The following is a 15,845-nucleotide window of genomic DNA, read 5'->3' on the forward strand; positions in this document are numbered from 1 at the left end:
GGTTTTTTTTGTTTTTTTTTTTCTCCTTTCTCCCCTAAGAAAACATGCACTGCAACTTTTTGGGAACCTGTACACACAAAACTTACCTGTCAGTAATCCCTGGTTTCCCCACCACAATTTGGTCCTTAAACTTCACCAGTCTTCTAGCCATATGCAGCTAACTTTAGAGACACTGTACAGGAATAGCCCAGACACAGGAAGTTTGTAGAGGCCATAAGTTGGATGAAAGAAAGGAAATGGGGATAAGGGAGAAGGAAGAACTAAAGAGAGTCATTGACAGTAGACAGGAAATCAGAGAATAGAGGAGAGAAAGGATTGAGATCACAAGGGAGGAAAAAAAGGTGGGCAGGATATGAAGGATGTTATAACATGGAAGAACTATAGAAAAGCAAATGGATGCATGGAAGAGAAATGACATCTTATTTTGAAATGTATCTTACCATTTTATGTTGATTTACAATTTATAGGGCCAGGAAAATTCTCTGTGTTGGGCTGCTTTAGACAAAAATGAAGGCGAAATGGTAACTTCTAAGGGTAAGTACGAAGTATGTGTTTTGATATGTTAGTTACTACTTTGACAGGATAGTTGTACCTTTTCTTTATTATTACGAATTTTGGGTGGAACAGATTTCTGTGATAGCTTATAAGTATCAACTTGGATATGCATTTATCAAATCATTAGGGGGAAAAACAGGCTATTCATAATTGTCAGTCACTATCTTTCTTTTTTCCCAGATAATTTAGAAGATGAGACTGAAGATGATGACCTATTTGAAACTGAGTTTAGACAATATAAAAGAACATATTACATGACGAAGATGGGGGTTGACATAGTATCTGAGTACGTTTTTGCCAGTGCTTTTATTTTAAAATAGAAAAAATCAGATTTTGCAGTTATTCAGAAAACAACATAATTTTGATAAAGTAGTGGGAGAAAAGGATTTTTTGGTTTCATTAATTGTTGTGTATGTTTCAACTAATCTGGTTTTGAAGAAGATGGTGTTAATTCTGACTTGTATTATATTACTGTGATAAAAATTGCTGAAGAGAAAATGATCCTTATATATAAGGATTTTTGTTACAAAGTTGTTTATGATAGTAAAAAATTAGAAATAATCTAAATGTCCAGTAAGAAAGTTCATCATAATTGGCCACTGCTTCTTCATTACAGTCACCATCTCTGTCACCTCTTCCATCTCCAGAATCTGCAGAACTGCTAAACTGGTACTTGCAGAAAGTTCATAACAATTTGGAAGGATGCTTATAGTACATATTAAGTACAAATTGTAAAGGAAGGACATGAAATCATATATACAGTATGCTCTCATTAACACTTAAAAAAACCTAGATACAGAAAAAAGACTGAAACACTACAAAATGTAAAAGTGATGGTTAGATGATAAAAATGCAGTTCTTCATTATCCAGATTTTCACCATGAGGAAATAGTTCTTTTGTAATAAAAAAGCAATTATTTTTCATGATAAAAAACATACCTCCCAGAAATACATAGTTATGGAATTTCTAAGTGAATACTTTTGCCTTTAGCCCAGGGCTCTGTTTTGTTTTGTTTTGATGATTTGAAGACTTATTTTACCCAAACTTAGAAGATGGCATTTGGTTTTTGACAAAGAAAGGATTAGAGGGAATATTGTTCACATACAGCACTTCTGAACGTGTTCTAGCTTCTGTAACCAAATTTTAAGATCTTCCTGATTTGCTCCTTTGCTTCTCTGAGATATCATCCCATATAAGGAAGATTCCCATCCCTTTCTTCCATCTCACCCCCACTATTTAAGAGAGTGGTAGTGTCACTATGGAAAGCTTCATTGGGTAAATCTTCAAACCAAAGGAGTGGTACATTAACTGAGTAAATATGAATAACAGGTTTATCTATTTTGATAGTTGGTTTAGGAAAACTATAATGTAACAGGATGGAATTTTTAAAAATATTTTGGAGTTTTTAGGATTATAATTTTTAGCTATAAATAGCTAATTCATTGATTACATAAATCATCTGAGGTAAAATGTTGTATCAGCAGATATCATGCTCTAAAGACACTGGCATATCTTCAAAAATATATTATAATGAAAATATTCTATTTTCAGTGACTTTCTGGCTGATCAAGCTGCATGTTATGTTCAGGCAATACAGTGGATTTTGCACTATTACTATCATGGAGTTCAGTCCTGGAGCTGGTGAGAGAATAAAAACAAAAATAAAGTTTTGTCTTTTTATAATGATTCATTCTACTAGAGTCTTGTTTAGGGAACACTTTCTTTTATTTCTACTTATGGTAATTTTTTTTTTTTTTTTTTTGAGACAGAGTCTCACTCTGTTGCCCAGGCTGGAATGCAATGGCATGATCTTAGCTCATTTCAGTCTCTGCCTCCTGAGTTCAAGCGATTCTCCTGCCTCAGCCCCCTGAGTAGCTTGGATTACAGGCATGCACCACCGCGACTGGCTAATTTTTATATTTTTATTAGAGATGGTGTTTCTCCTTGTTGGCCAGGCTAGTCTTGAACTCCTGACCTCAGGTGATCCACCCACCTCGGCCTCCCAAAGTGCTAGGATTATAGGCGTGAGTTACTGTGCCTGGCCTCTACTTATGGTAATTTTTTAAAACTTCCTTACAACCAGGTTTAAGTGAAATATAGGTAATGTCTTCTCCAGCCCTAGCAGAAGGCTCATAATAAGAGGTCTTGGTTAATGTAAAGATTTAATGTTCTCTATCAAGGTTAGTCAAGTTTGACAAAGTCTTGATAATTGTTGGGTTGGAGTAATGGTTATGTGAGGGTGTTCATTATATTCTCTTTACATTTTTTGTGTTTGCTAAAGAATTCTCTATCAAGAATAATTACTGAAGTGTTCAGGCGCAGTGGCTCACGCCTCTAATCCCAGCACTTTGGGAGGCCAAGGTGGACAGATCACTTGAGTTCGAGAATTTGAGACTAGCCTGGCCAACATGGTGAAACCCCATCTCTACTAAAAATACAAAAATTAGCTGGGCGTGGTGGTGTGCCTCTCTAGTCCCAGCTACTTGGGAGGCTGAGGCAGGAGAATCGCTTGAACTTGGGAGGTGGAGGCTGCAGTGAGCTGAGCTGAGGTCTCACCACTGCACTCCAGCCTGGGCAACAGAACGAGACTCTGTCTCTTAAAAAAAAAAAAAAGAAAAATAGAATAATCATTGAAGAATGGGCTTACTGGTATGACGGGCTAGAAGGGTGAAGAAGAAAAGAGAAAGGAGTTATTTTCTTTCTTTCTTGTTCTGTCACCGAGGCTACGGTGCAGTGGTTCAGTCTTGGCTCACTGCTGCAACCTCCCCTTCCTCGGTGCAAGCAATTATCATGCCTCAGCCTCCCAATTAATTTGCTTTTACTGGAAATAGTAATAGTTTTGTTTCTCTCATGTTTCCTATTCTAGCAAATCTCATCTGCATTTTCAGACCATCCACCAAAGTAGAAAAATAAAAAACCAAACAATGATACAGTGAATACTAGAGACTTTTAGGTGATAACACAGCTCCGTTTGGTTTGGTTTTGTTCAAAGCACCTGTGCTAGGCTCTGTTTCAGAGCCATCTAGCAATACTAAACCAATGCAGAATAACATGACATTAATTATGGTTTTACTTAATAAAGCCTTTGAAAAAAGTTTTATGATCACCTGATTCTTAGGGCCTCCCTGAGGAGCAACCTCATGAAGAAAATCCTTGATTTGCCATTTTTAAAATAGTGTGAGTGTAAGTTATTCCTGTTGTAACTTACATTAAGGCCAAGCACATAAAAAGCATGCTCTCACGTAATCTTCACAACTATTTAAAGTAAACATTGTTTTCTCCCTTTTACAGATGAAGAAATTGAGGTTCTGAAAGGTTAAGAAAGGTTAGGCAATCTTCCTAAAGATTATAAACCCAAGAATCAAGTCAAAGCCTGTCTGATTCCAAAGTCTATCCATTTTCTATTCCACATGGCATTTGGCCTCCTAAACTTCCCATGTTTTTGAAATGTATGCCATAATTATGGAATACAAAAACTAATTTTTTTGGTATCCTGAGTCAAACATGACGAGCATATTGAAATTTTTAAAAATTGTTTGTCCAAAGCTTTATAAAATATTTATACCTGTAATTAAGATAAGAAGGTAATAAAAACAACTAGTATATGTGATCGATACACGGTTTCATCCTTATCACAAATACAATAATAAGCATGCTAATTCAAAGATAAAAGTTCTTAGATCTGACTGGTAATGGCCAGATAAGCTCAGACTCACTTTTCTTCCTCTCCGTGTGAGCTTTTACCAGAACATTCAACTGTTTCCAGCCTCTTGCTTAAATGATCCGGGCTCAAGTGACCAAACTGAAAGTCTTCTGACTACCTCATTATTTCTGGTTCAATCTATTGATTGGAAGATTCACAATCAACATTTTGAGAATTAAAACAAGCAAAAAAGCCTTACATTATACGTGTTTTTCAACTATCTGATTCATCATTCATCCCAATTTCAGAAATGTGAAACCACACTTTAAAAATTCAGGGAATAGGCCGGTAATCCGCCTGTAATCCCAGCACTTGGGGAGGCCGAGGTGGGCGGATCACGAGGTCAGGAGATCGAGACCATCCTGGCTAACAAGGTGAAACCCTATCTCTACTAAAAATACAAAACATTAGCCCGGGGTAGTGGCAGGCGCCTGTAGTCCCAGCTACTTGGGAGGCTGAGGCAAGAGAATGGCATGAACCTGGGAGGCGGAGCTTGCAGTGAGCCAGGATTGCGCCACTGTGCTCCAGCCTGGGTGACAGAGCGAGACTCCATCCAAAAAAAAAAAAAAAAAAATTCAGGAAATGTAACATTTGTTGCCATCAAATGACCTAAGTTTTCCAACAGTGCTAATTTCTTATATTCAAATGGTAGAATTATGGGCAGTACTAATTTTTCAAAATCATTTTTATATGGTGTTTAAGATATGGGGAAAAGTATATGCTTATTATTAACCTAATTCATAAAGATGCCAGTTGTTTAAAACTCAGTTTTGTTTTATAGGTATTATCCTTATCATTATGCACCTTTCCTATCTGATATACGCAACATCAGTACACTCAAAATCCATTTTGAACTAGGAAAACCTTTTAAGCCGTTTGAACAGCTTCTTGCTGTACTTCCAGCAGCCAGCAAAAATTTACTTCCTACATGCTACCAGGTGGGCTTTAGAATTAAATGTTTTTATGTCCTTTTTGAAATTTAGGACAAACCTGGAAACAATAATACTCAAATTTATTTGGTGGCTAAATAGTTATTTTCAGTTTTAAACCATAGTATTTGTTTAACAATTCCCTTGAAAAGTAATTCCTTGATTTAAAGTTAGCTTTGTTTTGAAGATGCAAAGAAACTCTGTAAACCATTTTGAGCCTGGCTTCATTTTCAGCACCTTTTAACAGATTTTCAATTTGTCTCTACACTGAAGAAAGTAGACTAAACAGACAAAATCTGAAGCTATCTACTTTGTCTAACATTTATAGATTCATTTCTCTTCCTTTTATTCTCTACCTTTTGGTACAGGGATGGTTCTAATACGTCGTTTATCCCAACAGCAGTACTACCGCAGTATATGTTTGTTTTTAAACATTTTATTTATCAAATTGTGAAATAAAAAGCTTTCTTTGGTTAACATATTTCTTGTAACAGGAGGAAAATATTTCAGGAGTGATAAGGTTACCAAAATTACGCTAAGCCTACTAAGGTGATTCTGAAGTTATACTTTGTATCATTCTTCGAGGGTAACAATCTGTTCTTTTAATTCCATAGTTTGGTCAGGAATTGGAGTAGACACACACACACCTTTTACTTCTTTAGCAGTGTCAGACTCCCTTCTGCATCTTTCTGAACCTTAACCCATTCTTGGTCCTGGCTTCCCTTTCTTCATAAGTTTCTTTGATTCTTTTTTTCCTGCCTTTGGATACAATATGCTTTAATACTCAACCACTCTGGACCAGCATGACCATGCAAGTGTTTTACAGTCTGTTTTATTGTATAGTGCCCATGCCATACTGGTTGTTTGAAATATTTTGAGTATTACCCTGAGAGTATACTGCTTTATTTCCTTATGCTTTCTTTGTCTACCTACGTTATAAAGTCATAGAAATGTGTTATTGAACTATTTCTCTTTGATATTAGTGGTGCAGTGGTTCTTGGATTTTAGGCTATTTTTCTTGTAAACTATCTTGGATGTTACATTACTTAATAGAATCAGTTCTTCAGGACATGAAAGTAAATTGTCAATTTGAGGCTAAAAATAGAGGACTACTAGATGCCTTTTAGGTGAACTGAATGAAGTCTGAATAGAAAAACAATTTAGCTGTGTGTCTTGTAGAGTGAAAAAAACAAGAAAAACTAATTTAAAATGAATGTTGAGAGTAAGGATGACTTTGCTACATAACTAGGTTAGTAAAATATGTAAATGAGGAGTAGCAGTGAAATCAGAATTCTTATAGTTGAAAATCAAAATATAGCGAGTCTATTGTGACATATCTAAGATACAAAAATTTAGTTTGCTTAGAAATTTTAAACTAACATGAGGAAATATTATAAATACATTAATGAAAAGCTATATTGATATTGGTTCTTATATTTCTATTATGCTATTTTATATTTTCACAGCATTTGATGACCAGTGAAGACTCACCAATATATAAGATAAGATATCGGTTCTTATATTTCTATTATGCTATTTTATATTTTCACAGCATTTGATGACCAGTGAAGACTCACCAATTATAGAATATTACCCACCTGATTTTAAAACTGACCTAAATGGGAAACAACAAGAATGGGAAGCTGTGGTGTTAATCCCTTTTATTGATGAGGTCAGTGCATGAAATAATCATTACATACACATATATTCTTAATCAGAGACTATTTCACATAAGTTAATGAGCAATGGGTTTTAATCACCATTTATGTTTTGTTAATGAGATTTAACTACCCTCTCCATTATGTGCATAAAAACTTCTAGGTATGCTAATTATAATAAGGCTGAAGTGGCTTTACTATTATTAGACAAAGTAGTCTTCAGAACAAGGAGTAATATTACCAGAGATAAAGAGATGTTTTATACAGATAAAAAGAGTTCAGTTCAAGAAGACATAAAAATCCTAAATATATTGTACCTCATAAGAGAGCCTAAAATGCACGAAGCAAAAATTATCAGAATTATAGCTAGAAATTTCAACACTTTTCTCCGAGGAATAACACAAGAGGACAAAAATTCAATAAGGATAAAGAAGATTTGAATAATGCTATAAACCTACTCATAGAATTAAATTAGAAATAGTAACAAAGATCTGGGGAATCCCTATATGTTTTGAAACTGAATAGCACACTTCTAAATAACCTATGATGAAAGAAGAAATTAAAAGAAAAATTAGAAAATGTTTTGATCTGAATGATAATTAAAATACAATACATCATAATCGGGGCTGAGCGTGGTGGCACACACCTGTTATCCCAACACTTTGGGAGGCCAAGACGGGAGGATTGCTTTTTTTCCCCTCAGGAAAGAAAGAAAAAGGATCCATGGTCGGTGTGATATGACTAAAGCAGGGCTTAAAAGGAAATTTAAGGTTCTAGATATTTATGCTAAACAAGAAGAAGATTTAAAATAAACTACTTAAGCTTCTGCCTTAAGAAGATAGAAAAAGAAGAGCAAATTAAACTCAAGCAGAATGAAGGAAATATAAAGAAGCTGAAATCTACAGAAAATGAACAAACAATGGAGAAAAATTAATGACATCAAAAGTTGGTTCTTTGAAAAGATTAATAAAGTCAGTAAATCCTACCTAAACTAATCAAGAAAGTTAAATAAAAGTGGGGAAGACAGACATAAATTACCAATATTGGGAATGAAAGAAGAGATATCTTACAGTTCCTACATATAGTAAGTAAAAGGATAGTTAAGGAATGTTATGATCAAACTTTATGTCAACAAATTCAGCAACCTAGATGAAGTGAACATATTTCATCACAACTTAGCAAAACTCACAGAAAAAAATATAAAAATCTGAATAGTCTTTTATATCTTCTAGGCCCTGATGTCTTCAATTGTGAATTCTAGCAAACATTTAAGAAATAATGCCAATAGTCTTGCCCTGTTTCCCAGGCTGGAGTGCAGTGGCACTATCTCCGCTCACTGCAAGTTCTGCCTCCTGGGTTCACGCCATTCTCCTGCCTCAGCCTCCTGAGTAGCTGGGACTACAGGCACCTGCCACCAAGCCCGGCTAATTTTTTGTACTTTTAGTAGAGACGGGGTTTCACCGTGTTAGCCAAGATAGCCTCGATCTCCTGACCTCAAGATCCGTCCACCTCAACCTCCCAAAGTGCTGGGATTATAGGTGTTAGCCACTGTGCCTGGCCGAAATAATGCCAGTCTTACACAAAGTTTCAGAAATAGAAGAAGGAAAATTGCTTCCCAACATTTTACTAGACTAGCATATTCCAGATACTCAAATTTGACATGGCGTTAAAAGAAATAAAAATTACTGACTGATACTCCTCCTAAAAGTAGATGCAAAAACTCCTAAGAAAGTAACTTGAGGCCAGGCACGGTGGCTCATGCCTGTAATCCCAGCACTTTGGGAGGCCGAGGCAGGCGGATCACGAGGTCAGGAGATCAAGACCATCCTGGCTTAACACGATGAAATCCCGTCTCCACTAAAAATACCAAAAATTAGCAGGGCGTGGAGGGCGCTTGTAGTCCCAGCATGCATAAGTGTAAACTTGCTGTGATAGGCAAAAGCTTGCATTCTCACTGTTTTCAAGGTGTTAATTTAATACCAATCCATTATTATGCTGATAAAAAGGCATGGATCACCAGGGACATCTTTTCAGATTGGTTTCACAAACATTTTGTACCAGCAGCTTGTGCTCACTGCAGGGAAGCTGACTGGATGATGACTGCAAGATTTTGTTATATCTTGACAACTGTTCTGCTCATCCTGCAGCTGAAATTCTCATCAAAAATAATGTTTATGGCTCACACCTGTAATCTCAACACTTTGGGAGGATTGTCTGAGCCCAGGAATTCAAGCCCACCCTGGGCAACATAGCAAGACCCAACCTCTACCCCTCCAAAAAAATTAACTGGATATTGTGGTGTATGCCTGTATTCTCAACTGCCTGGGAGGCTGAAGTGAGAGGATCGCTTGAGCCCAGGAGGTCGAGGCTGCAGTAAGCCATGATTGCCTCACTGCACTCCAGCGTGGGTGTCAGAGCAAATCCCTGTCTCAAAACATAAACAAAAATGTTTATGCCTTTTTGCCGTGTACTTCTCCCAAATATGACTTTATTAATTCAGCCATGTCACCAGTCATATCCAAAAAATTATTGCCAAGACCAGTGTCAAGAGGTTTTTGTCCTATGTTTTTTTCTAGTAGTTTTATAGTTTAAGGTTTTAATGTTTAGGTTTTTAATCCATTTTGAGTTGATTTTGTTTATAGTAAGATAAAAGTCCAATTTTATTCTTCTACATATGGATATTCAGTTGTCCCAACACCATTTATTGAAGAGGCAGTCCTTGCCCGGTTGTGTGTTCTTGGCAACCTTGTCAAAAATCAGACGGCTATAAATTAAGGATTTATTTCTGGGCTATTTTGTTCCATTGGGCCGTATGTCTTATTGAAAATACTTTTATGTATGTTTACCTTTTGCATTTTCTCTTTTGTAATTTGCTTGTTTTATTCTTTCCCCGATTTTTCTTTTTTTCTTTTGATTTTTAGCTACTTTGTATATTAGAATAATAGTTTTCCCCAGTATCACATCTGTCTCTTGATTTGTATATGGCATTTTCTGTCATATACATTATCTTTTACTTAAAAAATGTCTTTCCCCTTAAGGCTGTTAGGTTTTTTTCTGTCTTCCTTAAATAAAAGTTTATCACACTAAATTATCAATACCACCTAGATTTTCTTCTGATACATTTATTATTTTGTTATTGTGATACTTGTTTTTATATATGGTAGGAAGTTCAGAAGTGTACGTGCTTTTTTTTCAACTGGATAGCTAGTTAGGACATTATTATTTAAATACCTAAAGGACTGTGTTTTGGCATAGATTTGGGTCTATAATTGAACTCTTATCTATTCTGTTCTTCTGGTCTGTGGGTCTCTTGTAGTGTCAGTGCTAGTGTTTTGATTACAGTAGCTTTATCAAAAGTGGTAGGATCTGGTAAGACAAGTCCCAGGTTACTTTTTACTGTTCATACATTCATTCTTCCATATTAACACTGGTATCTTACCCTTTTTTAAAAAAAAAAAAGATATTTTAAATCATTGATATCCTGATTGGAATTACTTTAAATGTATAAGTTAATTTGGAAAGATGGACAGTGCTGTAGTACTACAGAATTTGTAAAGAGATTAATGCTCTGAATTATGATATAATAATTATAATAGAGTCACACTTAAATTTTTATTTTCTGCTGCCTTGCTTATTTGCACTTTAGTGGCTACTGTTGGGGTAATAGCTTCAGAGGACTTTGCAGTGGCAGCGGTATTCTACGGCCCTTTGAAACAACAAATAGCATATTTTTCATGCAATAAAATGGAAGAATTTCATTAGTTAAGATTTTGTTTTTCAAGAGCACAAATGGTTATACTGTATATGGAGGAAAAAGACTTACTCTGTTTGTTGAGATTACAGAATTTTTATACTTTTAACCCTTCTCGTCAATCCTTATATTCAGAAGCGATTATTGGAAGCCATGGAGACATGTAACCACTCACTCAAAAAAGAAGAGAGGAAAAGAAACCAACATAGTGAGTGCCTAATGTGCTGGTATGATAGAGACACAGAGTTTGTCTACCCTTCTCCATGGCCGGAAAAGTTCCCTGCCATAGAACGATGTTGTACAAGGTAATGTTACTTGGTAATTTTTCAACAACAAAAGAGTCCTCCTAACACAAGGGTGCGAGAAGTGGGGGAGAGGGAGCTTTGAATATCTGTTTTGAGAATTAGCAAATAGTTTATGACAGTTATAGTCAATTGATAATCAGTGAGTTACATCTAATTTGCTGAGGATCTAAGGATCTCTCACACTTGTGTCTATAATTCTCTACTTTGGTCAGATTCTGCATTTCTCTTTCCTCCTTCTATTAAAAGTGTTTGAATTTTTTCTCTCTAATGTATATCCCTGCATTTTGTCTCCCTCGAATGGATATGTGAATTTTTGTTTCCATTGTCAATGTCTCTGCTCCCAGCATTATTTGATAACGCTGTGACATTGATGATTATACCCCCCAGCCACGCAACTATAAAGACGGAAATAAGAAATAAAGATCTCCATTTTTTTCTCTTCATTACTTCCTTGTTTTTTCTCTTCTCTCATCTTCCCTGCAAATAATCTACCTAGATGGCAATTCAGTGGCAAATAAAGTAAACATCTCTCAGTTACAACTTTTCCTTTTGTTAAAGGAAAGAGAAAGATAAAATAGGCATTATAAAATGTTTATTTTCCATCCTGGGTTTTGGAACATGGAGGATATGGAGATTTGTGTTACGTGTCATATTTTCTCTTAAAACTTATATATACAGTTTTGTTTTAGATTAATGGGGAAGATCTCAACTTAGTAATCTACAGGGATGATTGTGTCTAGACCAATAACAGTAGAGAGGCTGGTTATCTGCTTGTGTGTGTGTGTTTTTTTTTTTTTTTTTTGAGATGGAGTCTCGCTCTGTTGCCCGGGCTGGAGTGCAGTGGCCGGATCTCAGCTCACTGCAGGCTCCGCTTCCCGGGTTTACGCCATTCTCCTGCCTCAGCCTCCCAAGTAGCTGGGACTACAGGCGCCCGCCACCTCGCCCGGCTAGTTTTTTGTATTTTTTTTAGGTAGAGACGGGGTTTCACCGTGTTAGCCAGGATGGTCTCGATCTCCTGACCTCGTGATCCGCCCGTCTCGGCCTCCCAAAGTGCTGGGATTACAGGCTTGAGCCACCGCGCCCGGCCTCTGCTTGTGTTTTCTTCATCTGGAACTTATTGTCATTCTCTTCTTTAAAAACAAGGATGAACCTTACGAAATAGTCAAGGGAAAATTTAAGAACTGTAATTGTTTGTAATGTATTAATTTTAAATTAAATACCTTGATTTATTTTCTAGGTATAAAATAATATCATTAGATGCTTGGCGTGTAGACATAAACAAAAACAAAATAACCAGAGTTGACCAGAAGGCATTATATTTCTGTGGATTTCCTACTCTGAAACACATCAAACACAAAGTCAGTGGTTATTTAATTCAGAATTTTTTCACTTTATGAAGTGTGAAGTGATTATGGAGAAAGAATTAAAATTAAATTCTTTGAATTTTTTTAAAGTTTTTTTTGAAGAAAAGTGGCGTTCAAGTATTCCAGCAAAGCAGTCGTGGAGAAAACATGATGTTGGAAATCTTAGTGGATGCAGAATCAGATGAACTTGTAAGTATTTTATTTATCATTCATTTATTAGATGCTTATAATGTATTAAACTATAACTGCTGAGATGTTTACCAAGGACGTATTATATGTTATAACTCTAGAAATTTGGAGCCTAAATAAGGATAAAGCAAAGAAACATTCATACAAATTAGATAATAGTTCAAGAACCTGTATCATTGTGACACAATGAATATGCAAATTTTCTAGAAATTTTAAAAAGGAGACAAGCTGTGTTAAGTATAGACTTGTAAATGAGAATAGGCTTGAGCTGAGTGCTGAAAAAACAGGTTAGGACAAAGAAAAGGAGGAGAAAGTCATTCTAGTCGAAATCATGAGCCAGTCATTTCCGTCAAAAATGTGATATATTATTGTTTTTAACCTTTTTGTGTGTCTGAACTATTTCTTAACACTTACTCTTTTCCTTAGAATAAATGTGATATATTTGAGGAGAAGGTATAAATAAGCCTTATTGAAGCCGAGGATTTGTGTTTGGAAATAGTAGAAGATAAGGGTGAAAAATCAGATTGAGGCTAGATTATGGAGAACCTTGAGTACCAGGCTGAGGAGTTTGGGCTTATTTTCCCATGACCATTATCTTGAAATTGGTATTTTCATAAAGATTAATTTGATGGCAGTATAATAAACTAAATTGCACAAAAGAGAAATTGAAGAAAGTGGGAAAGCTTACAGATGTAGCATCCGGTGATAGAGACATAAACTGTGGAAGTAGCGATAGATCTAGATGAACAATATGAAATAAAACTGATAGGTTTCATTATTTGATCAAATACAGGGGGTGAAAAGAGAAACTATTAATAGTAAATGTGACTGAGATATCCATGCTAATTAACTTAAAAAACAAAAAATTTTAGTTTACTGGACTCAAAAAGTTAAAACAGGGGAGTTGATGGTTTAGGGGGATGAAATGATAAATAATGATGGAATTTTAAGGTGATACTAGGATGTTTAACTGGAACTGCCTTGCCAGCCTTTCTTAACCAGTGTTCCACAAGATGTATAAGCCCTAATGCCCTAAGTCATTCATTACAAGCAATACATTAACTTCTGTGCTTGTAGAACAGTAGGAGCTGTGTACCATCCTTGAGAGAATAGAGAAAGTAGACATATTTTGTGTTCTCTGATTCAGGTGAAAAACCTGTTTAGAAAGGCTGTTTACGGCTGGACACGGTGGCTTAACGTCTGTAATCCCAGCACTTTGGGAGGCTGAGGCGGGCAGATCATCTGAGGTCAGGAATTGAAGACAAGCCTGGCCAACATGGTGAAACCCCGTCTCTACTGAAAATACAAAAATTAGCCGGGCGTGGTGGTGGGCGCCTGTAATCCCACTTTCTCGGGAGGCTGAGGCAGGAGAATTGCTTGAACCCAGGAGGTGGAGGTTGCAGTGAGCCAAAATCATGCCACTGCACTCCAGCCTGAGTGACAAGAGCAAAACTCCATTTCAAAAAAGAAAAAAGAAAGGCTGTTTATGTACAGTTAAATACCTGGAGCTAGAGCTTAGAGAGAGATAAGGATATTCAAGTTGTCAACAGAGAATTGATCACTTTGAGGTTCATTTCCCTGAAGACAAGGTACATTGAGTGTTCATGGTCTCAGCATAAAGAAATACCCCCAGTTATAAATGGTGGTGAGGGAGCTGCTGGAAACACAGAGGTAAGACAGAATGATTCCAAAGTTAAATAGTACCACAGAAACATGGAGCAGAGGATGTAGGCTGCATAAATCTGAAGAAGAATAAAAACTCAAATAAGATCTGTGAATTTGTCTATTAGAACATCAATGTTGATCTTTGAAAATTCCATTTCAGTAGATTGGTGGAAGCAGAATTTCAGTTCCTGAGAACTAGGCTAAGATTGGGTAGACGGGAAGTAAAGGTAGCAAGTATTAAGCTCTTGGTCAATAAGTTATTTATTTATTTATTTATTTGTTTGTTTGATGGAGTCTCACTCTGTTGCCCAGGCTGGAATGCAGTGGCACATTCTTGGCTCACTGCAACCTCCACCTCCCGGATTCAAGCTATTCTCCTGCATCAGCCTCCCGAGTAGCTGGGATTACAGGTGCCCCCCCCCACCATGCCCGGCTAATTTTTGTATTTTTAGTAGAGTCAGGGTTTCACCATGTTGGCCAGGCTGGTCTCGAGCTCCCAACCTCAGGTGATACACCTGCCTGGGCCTCCCAAAGTGCTGAGATGACAGGTGTGAGCCACCATGCCTGACCAAGAAGTTTATCATTGAAAGGGATGCTAGAAGCATAACTATAAATAAGAGAAGATGCAGCCGATGAATCCGATGAATCAAAATCCCTACCAAAGAAATGACAGAGAGCTAATGGAGAAAGGAGATTTTAAAGGCAGTGTAGAGGGAAAGGATGTTTATCATGACAGGACCCCATGTGACTTAATAAGAAATTTCACCTAGGGCTTAAATAAAAGGATTAATCTGGGAAAGGAAGACAACTGTTTCTTCAAAAACTAAAGGAAAGAGTGGGAGAATGAAATTAGAATTAGATCTATAGAAGGGAGAAGGATAACTGAGGGAGTCTAGTTTTAATGTTAAAGCAGTTTTGTTTATCAGAATATGTGTTCTATTGTTTTGCATGTTCAAAGTTAGAAATGTCTAAATATCAAAATAAAAGTTACCCCAAAAAAGCCTAAAAATAGTTATCTGTAATTATTAAAATAGATTATTCATAATGATTAAGGATAATAAACAGAAAAAAGATGAATGAACATTTGTATTTAAACTTCAGTTTCTATTACAGAATTATTGTTGTCCAGCCAATATGGTTAAATTGAATTGGATAATATAGTTTCTGTTCTTCTTTTTTCCTTTTTTTTTTTTTTGAGGCAGAGTCTCACTCTTTCGCCCAGGCTGGAGTGCAGTGGCGCGATCTTGGCTCACTGCAACCTCTGCTACCCAGGAGCGATTCTCCTGCCTCAGCCTCCCAACTAGCTAGAATTATAAGCACCTGTCAATTACCGTGCCTGGCTAATTTGTGTGTGTGTGTGTGTGTGTGTGTGTGTGTGTGTGTGTGTGTGTGTGTGCTTTTAGTAAGAGACCGGGTTTCACCATCTTGGCCAGGCTGGTCTTGAACTTCTGACTTCGTGATCCACCTGCCTTGGCTTCCCAAAGTGCTGGGATTACAGGCGTGAGCTGCAACGCCCCCAGCCTACAGTTTCTTAAAACTAAAATTTTTTACTTAAGATATGATTTCCTACAGAATATTTGTAGAGTATTTTATGGTTTATGAAAGCTTTCATGTATATGATTTTCTTTTATCCTCAACGTTGTAAGGTAGATGTTATTCCTATTCCTCATAAAAGAAAACTGAGACTCAGTGGGATTAAATGATATGCCAAAGATTCTATAGCTG

At 36.4% G+C, this 15,845-nt stretch overlaps 1 protein-coding gene across 2 annotated transcripts in view; it reads left to right on the forward strand.

Annotated features, from left to right (window-relative positions):
* XRN1 (5'-3' exoribonuclease 1) overlaps positions 1–15,845 on the forward strand; it is a 132,862-nt gene that overhangs the window by 21,194 nt on the left and 95,823 nt on the right. For both annotated transcript variants that reach the window (XM_011958084.1, XM_011958083.1), the window contains exons 11-18: positions 468–534; positions 736–841; positions 2,108–2,197; positions 5,041–5,197; positions 6,741–6,860; positions 10,733–10,902; positions 12,140–12,260; positions 12,357–12,455. In XM_011958084.1, the coding sequence (XP_011813474.1) occupies positions 468–534; positions 736–841; positions 2,108–2,197; positions 5,041–5,197; positions 6,741–6,860; positions 10,733–10,902; positions 12,140–12,260; positions 12,357–12,455 (930 nt within the window). The remainder of the gene's footprint in view (positions 1–467; positions 535–735; positions 842–2,107; positions 2,198–5,040; positions 5,198–6,740; positions 6,861–10,732; positions 10,903–12,139; positions 12,261–12,356; positions 12,456–15,845) is intronic.

This window comes from Colobus angolensis, unplaced genomic scaffold, assembly GCF_000951035.1.
Source record: "Colobus angolensis palliatus isolate OR3802 unplaced genomic scaffold, Cang.pa_1.0 Scaffold46, whole genome shotgun sequence".
NCBI lineage: Eukaryota > Metazoa > Chordata > Mammalia > Primates > Cercopithecidae > Colobus > Colobus angolensis.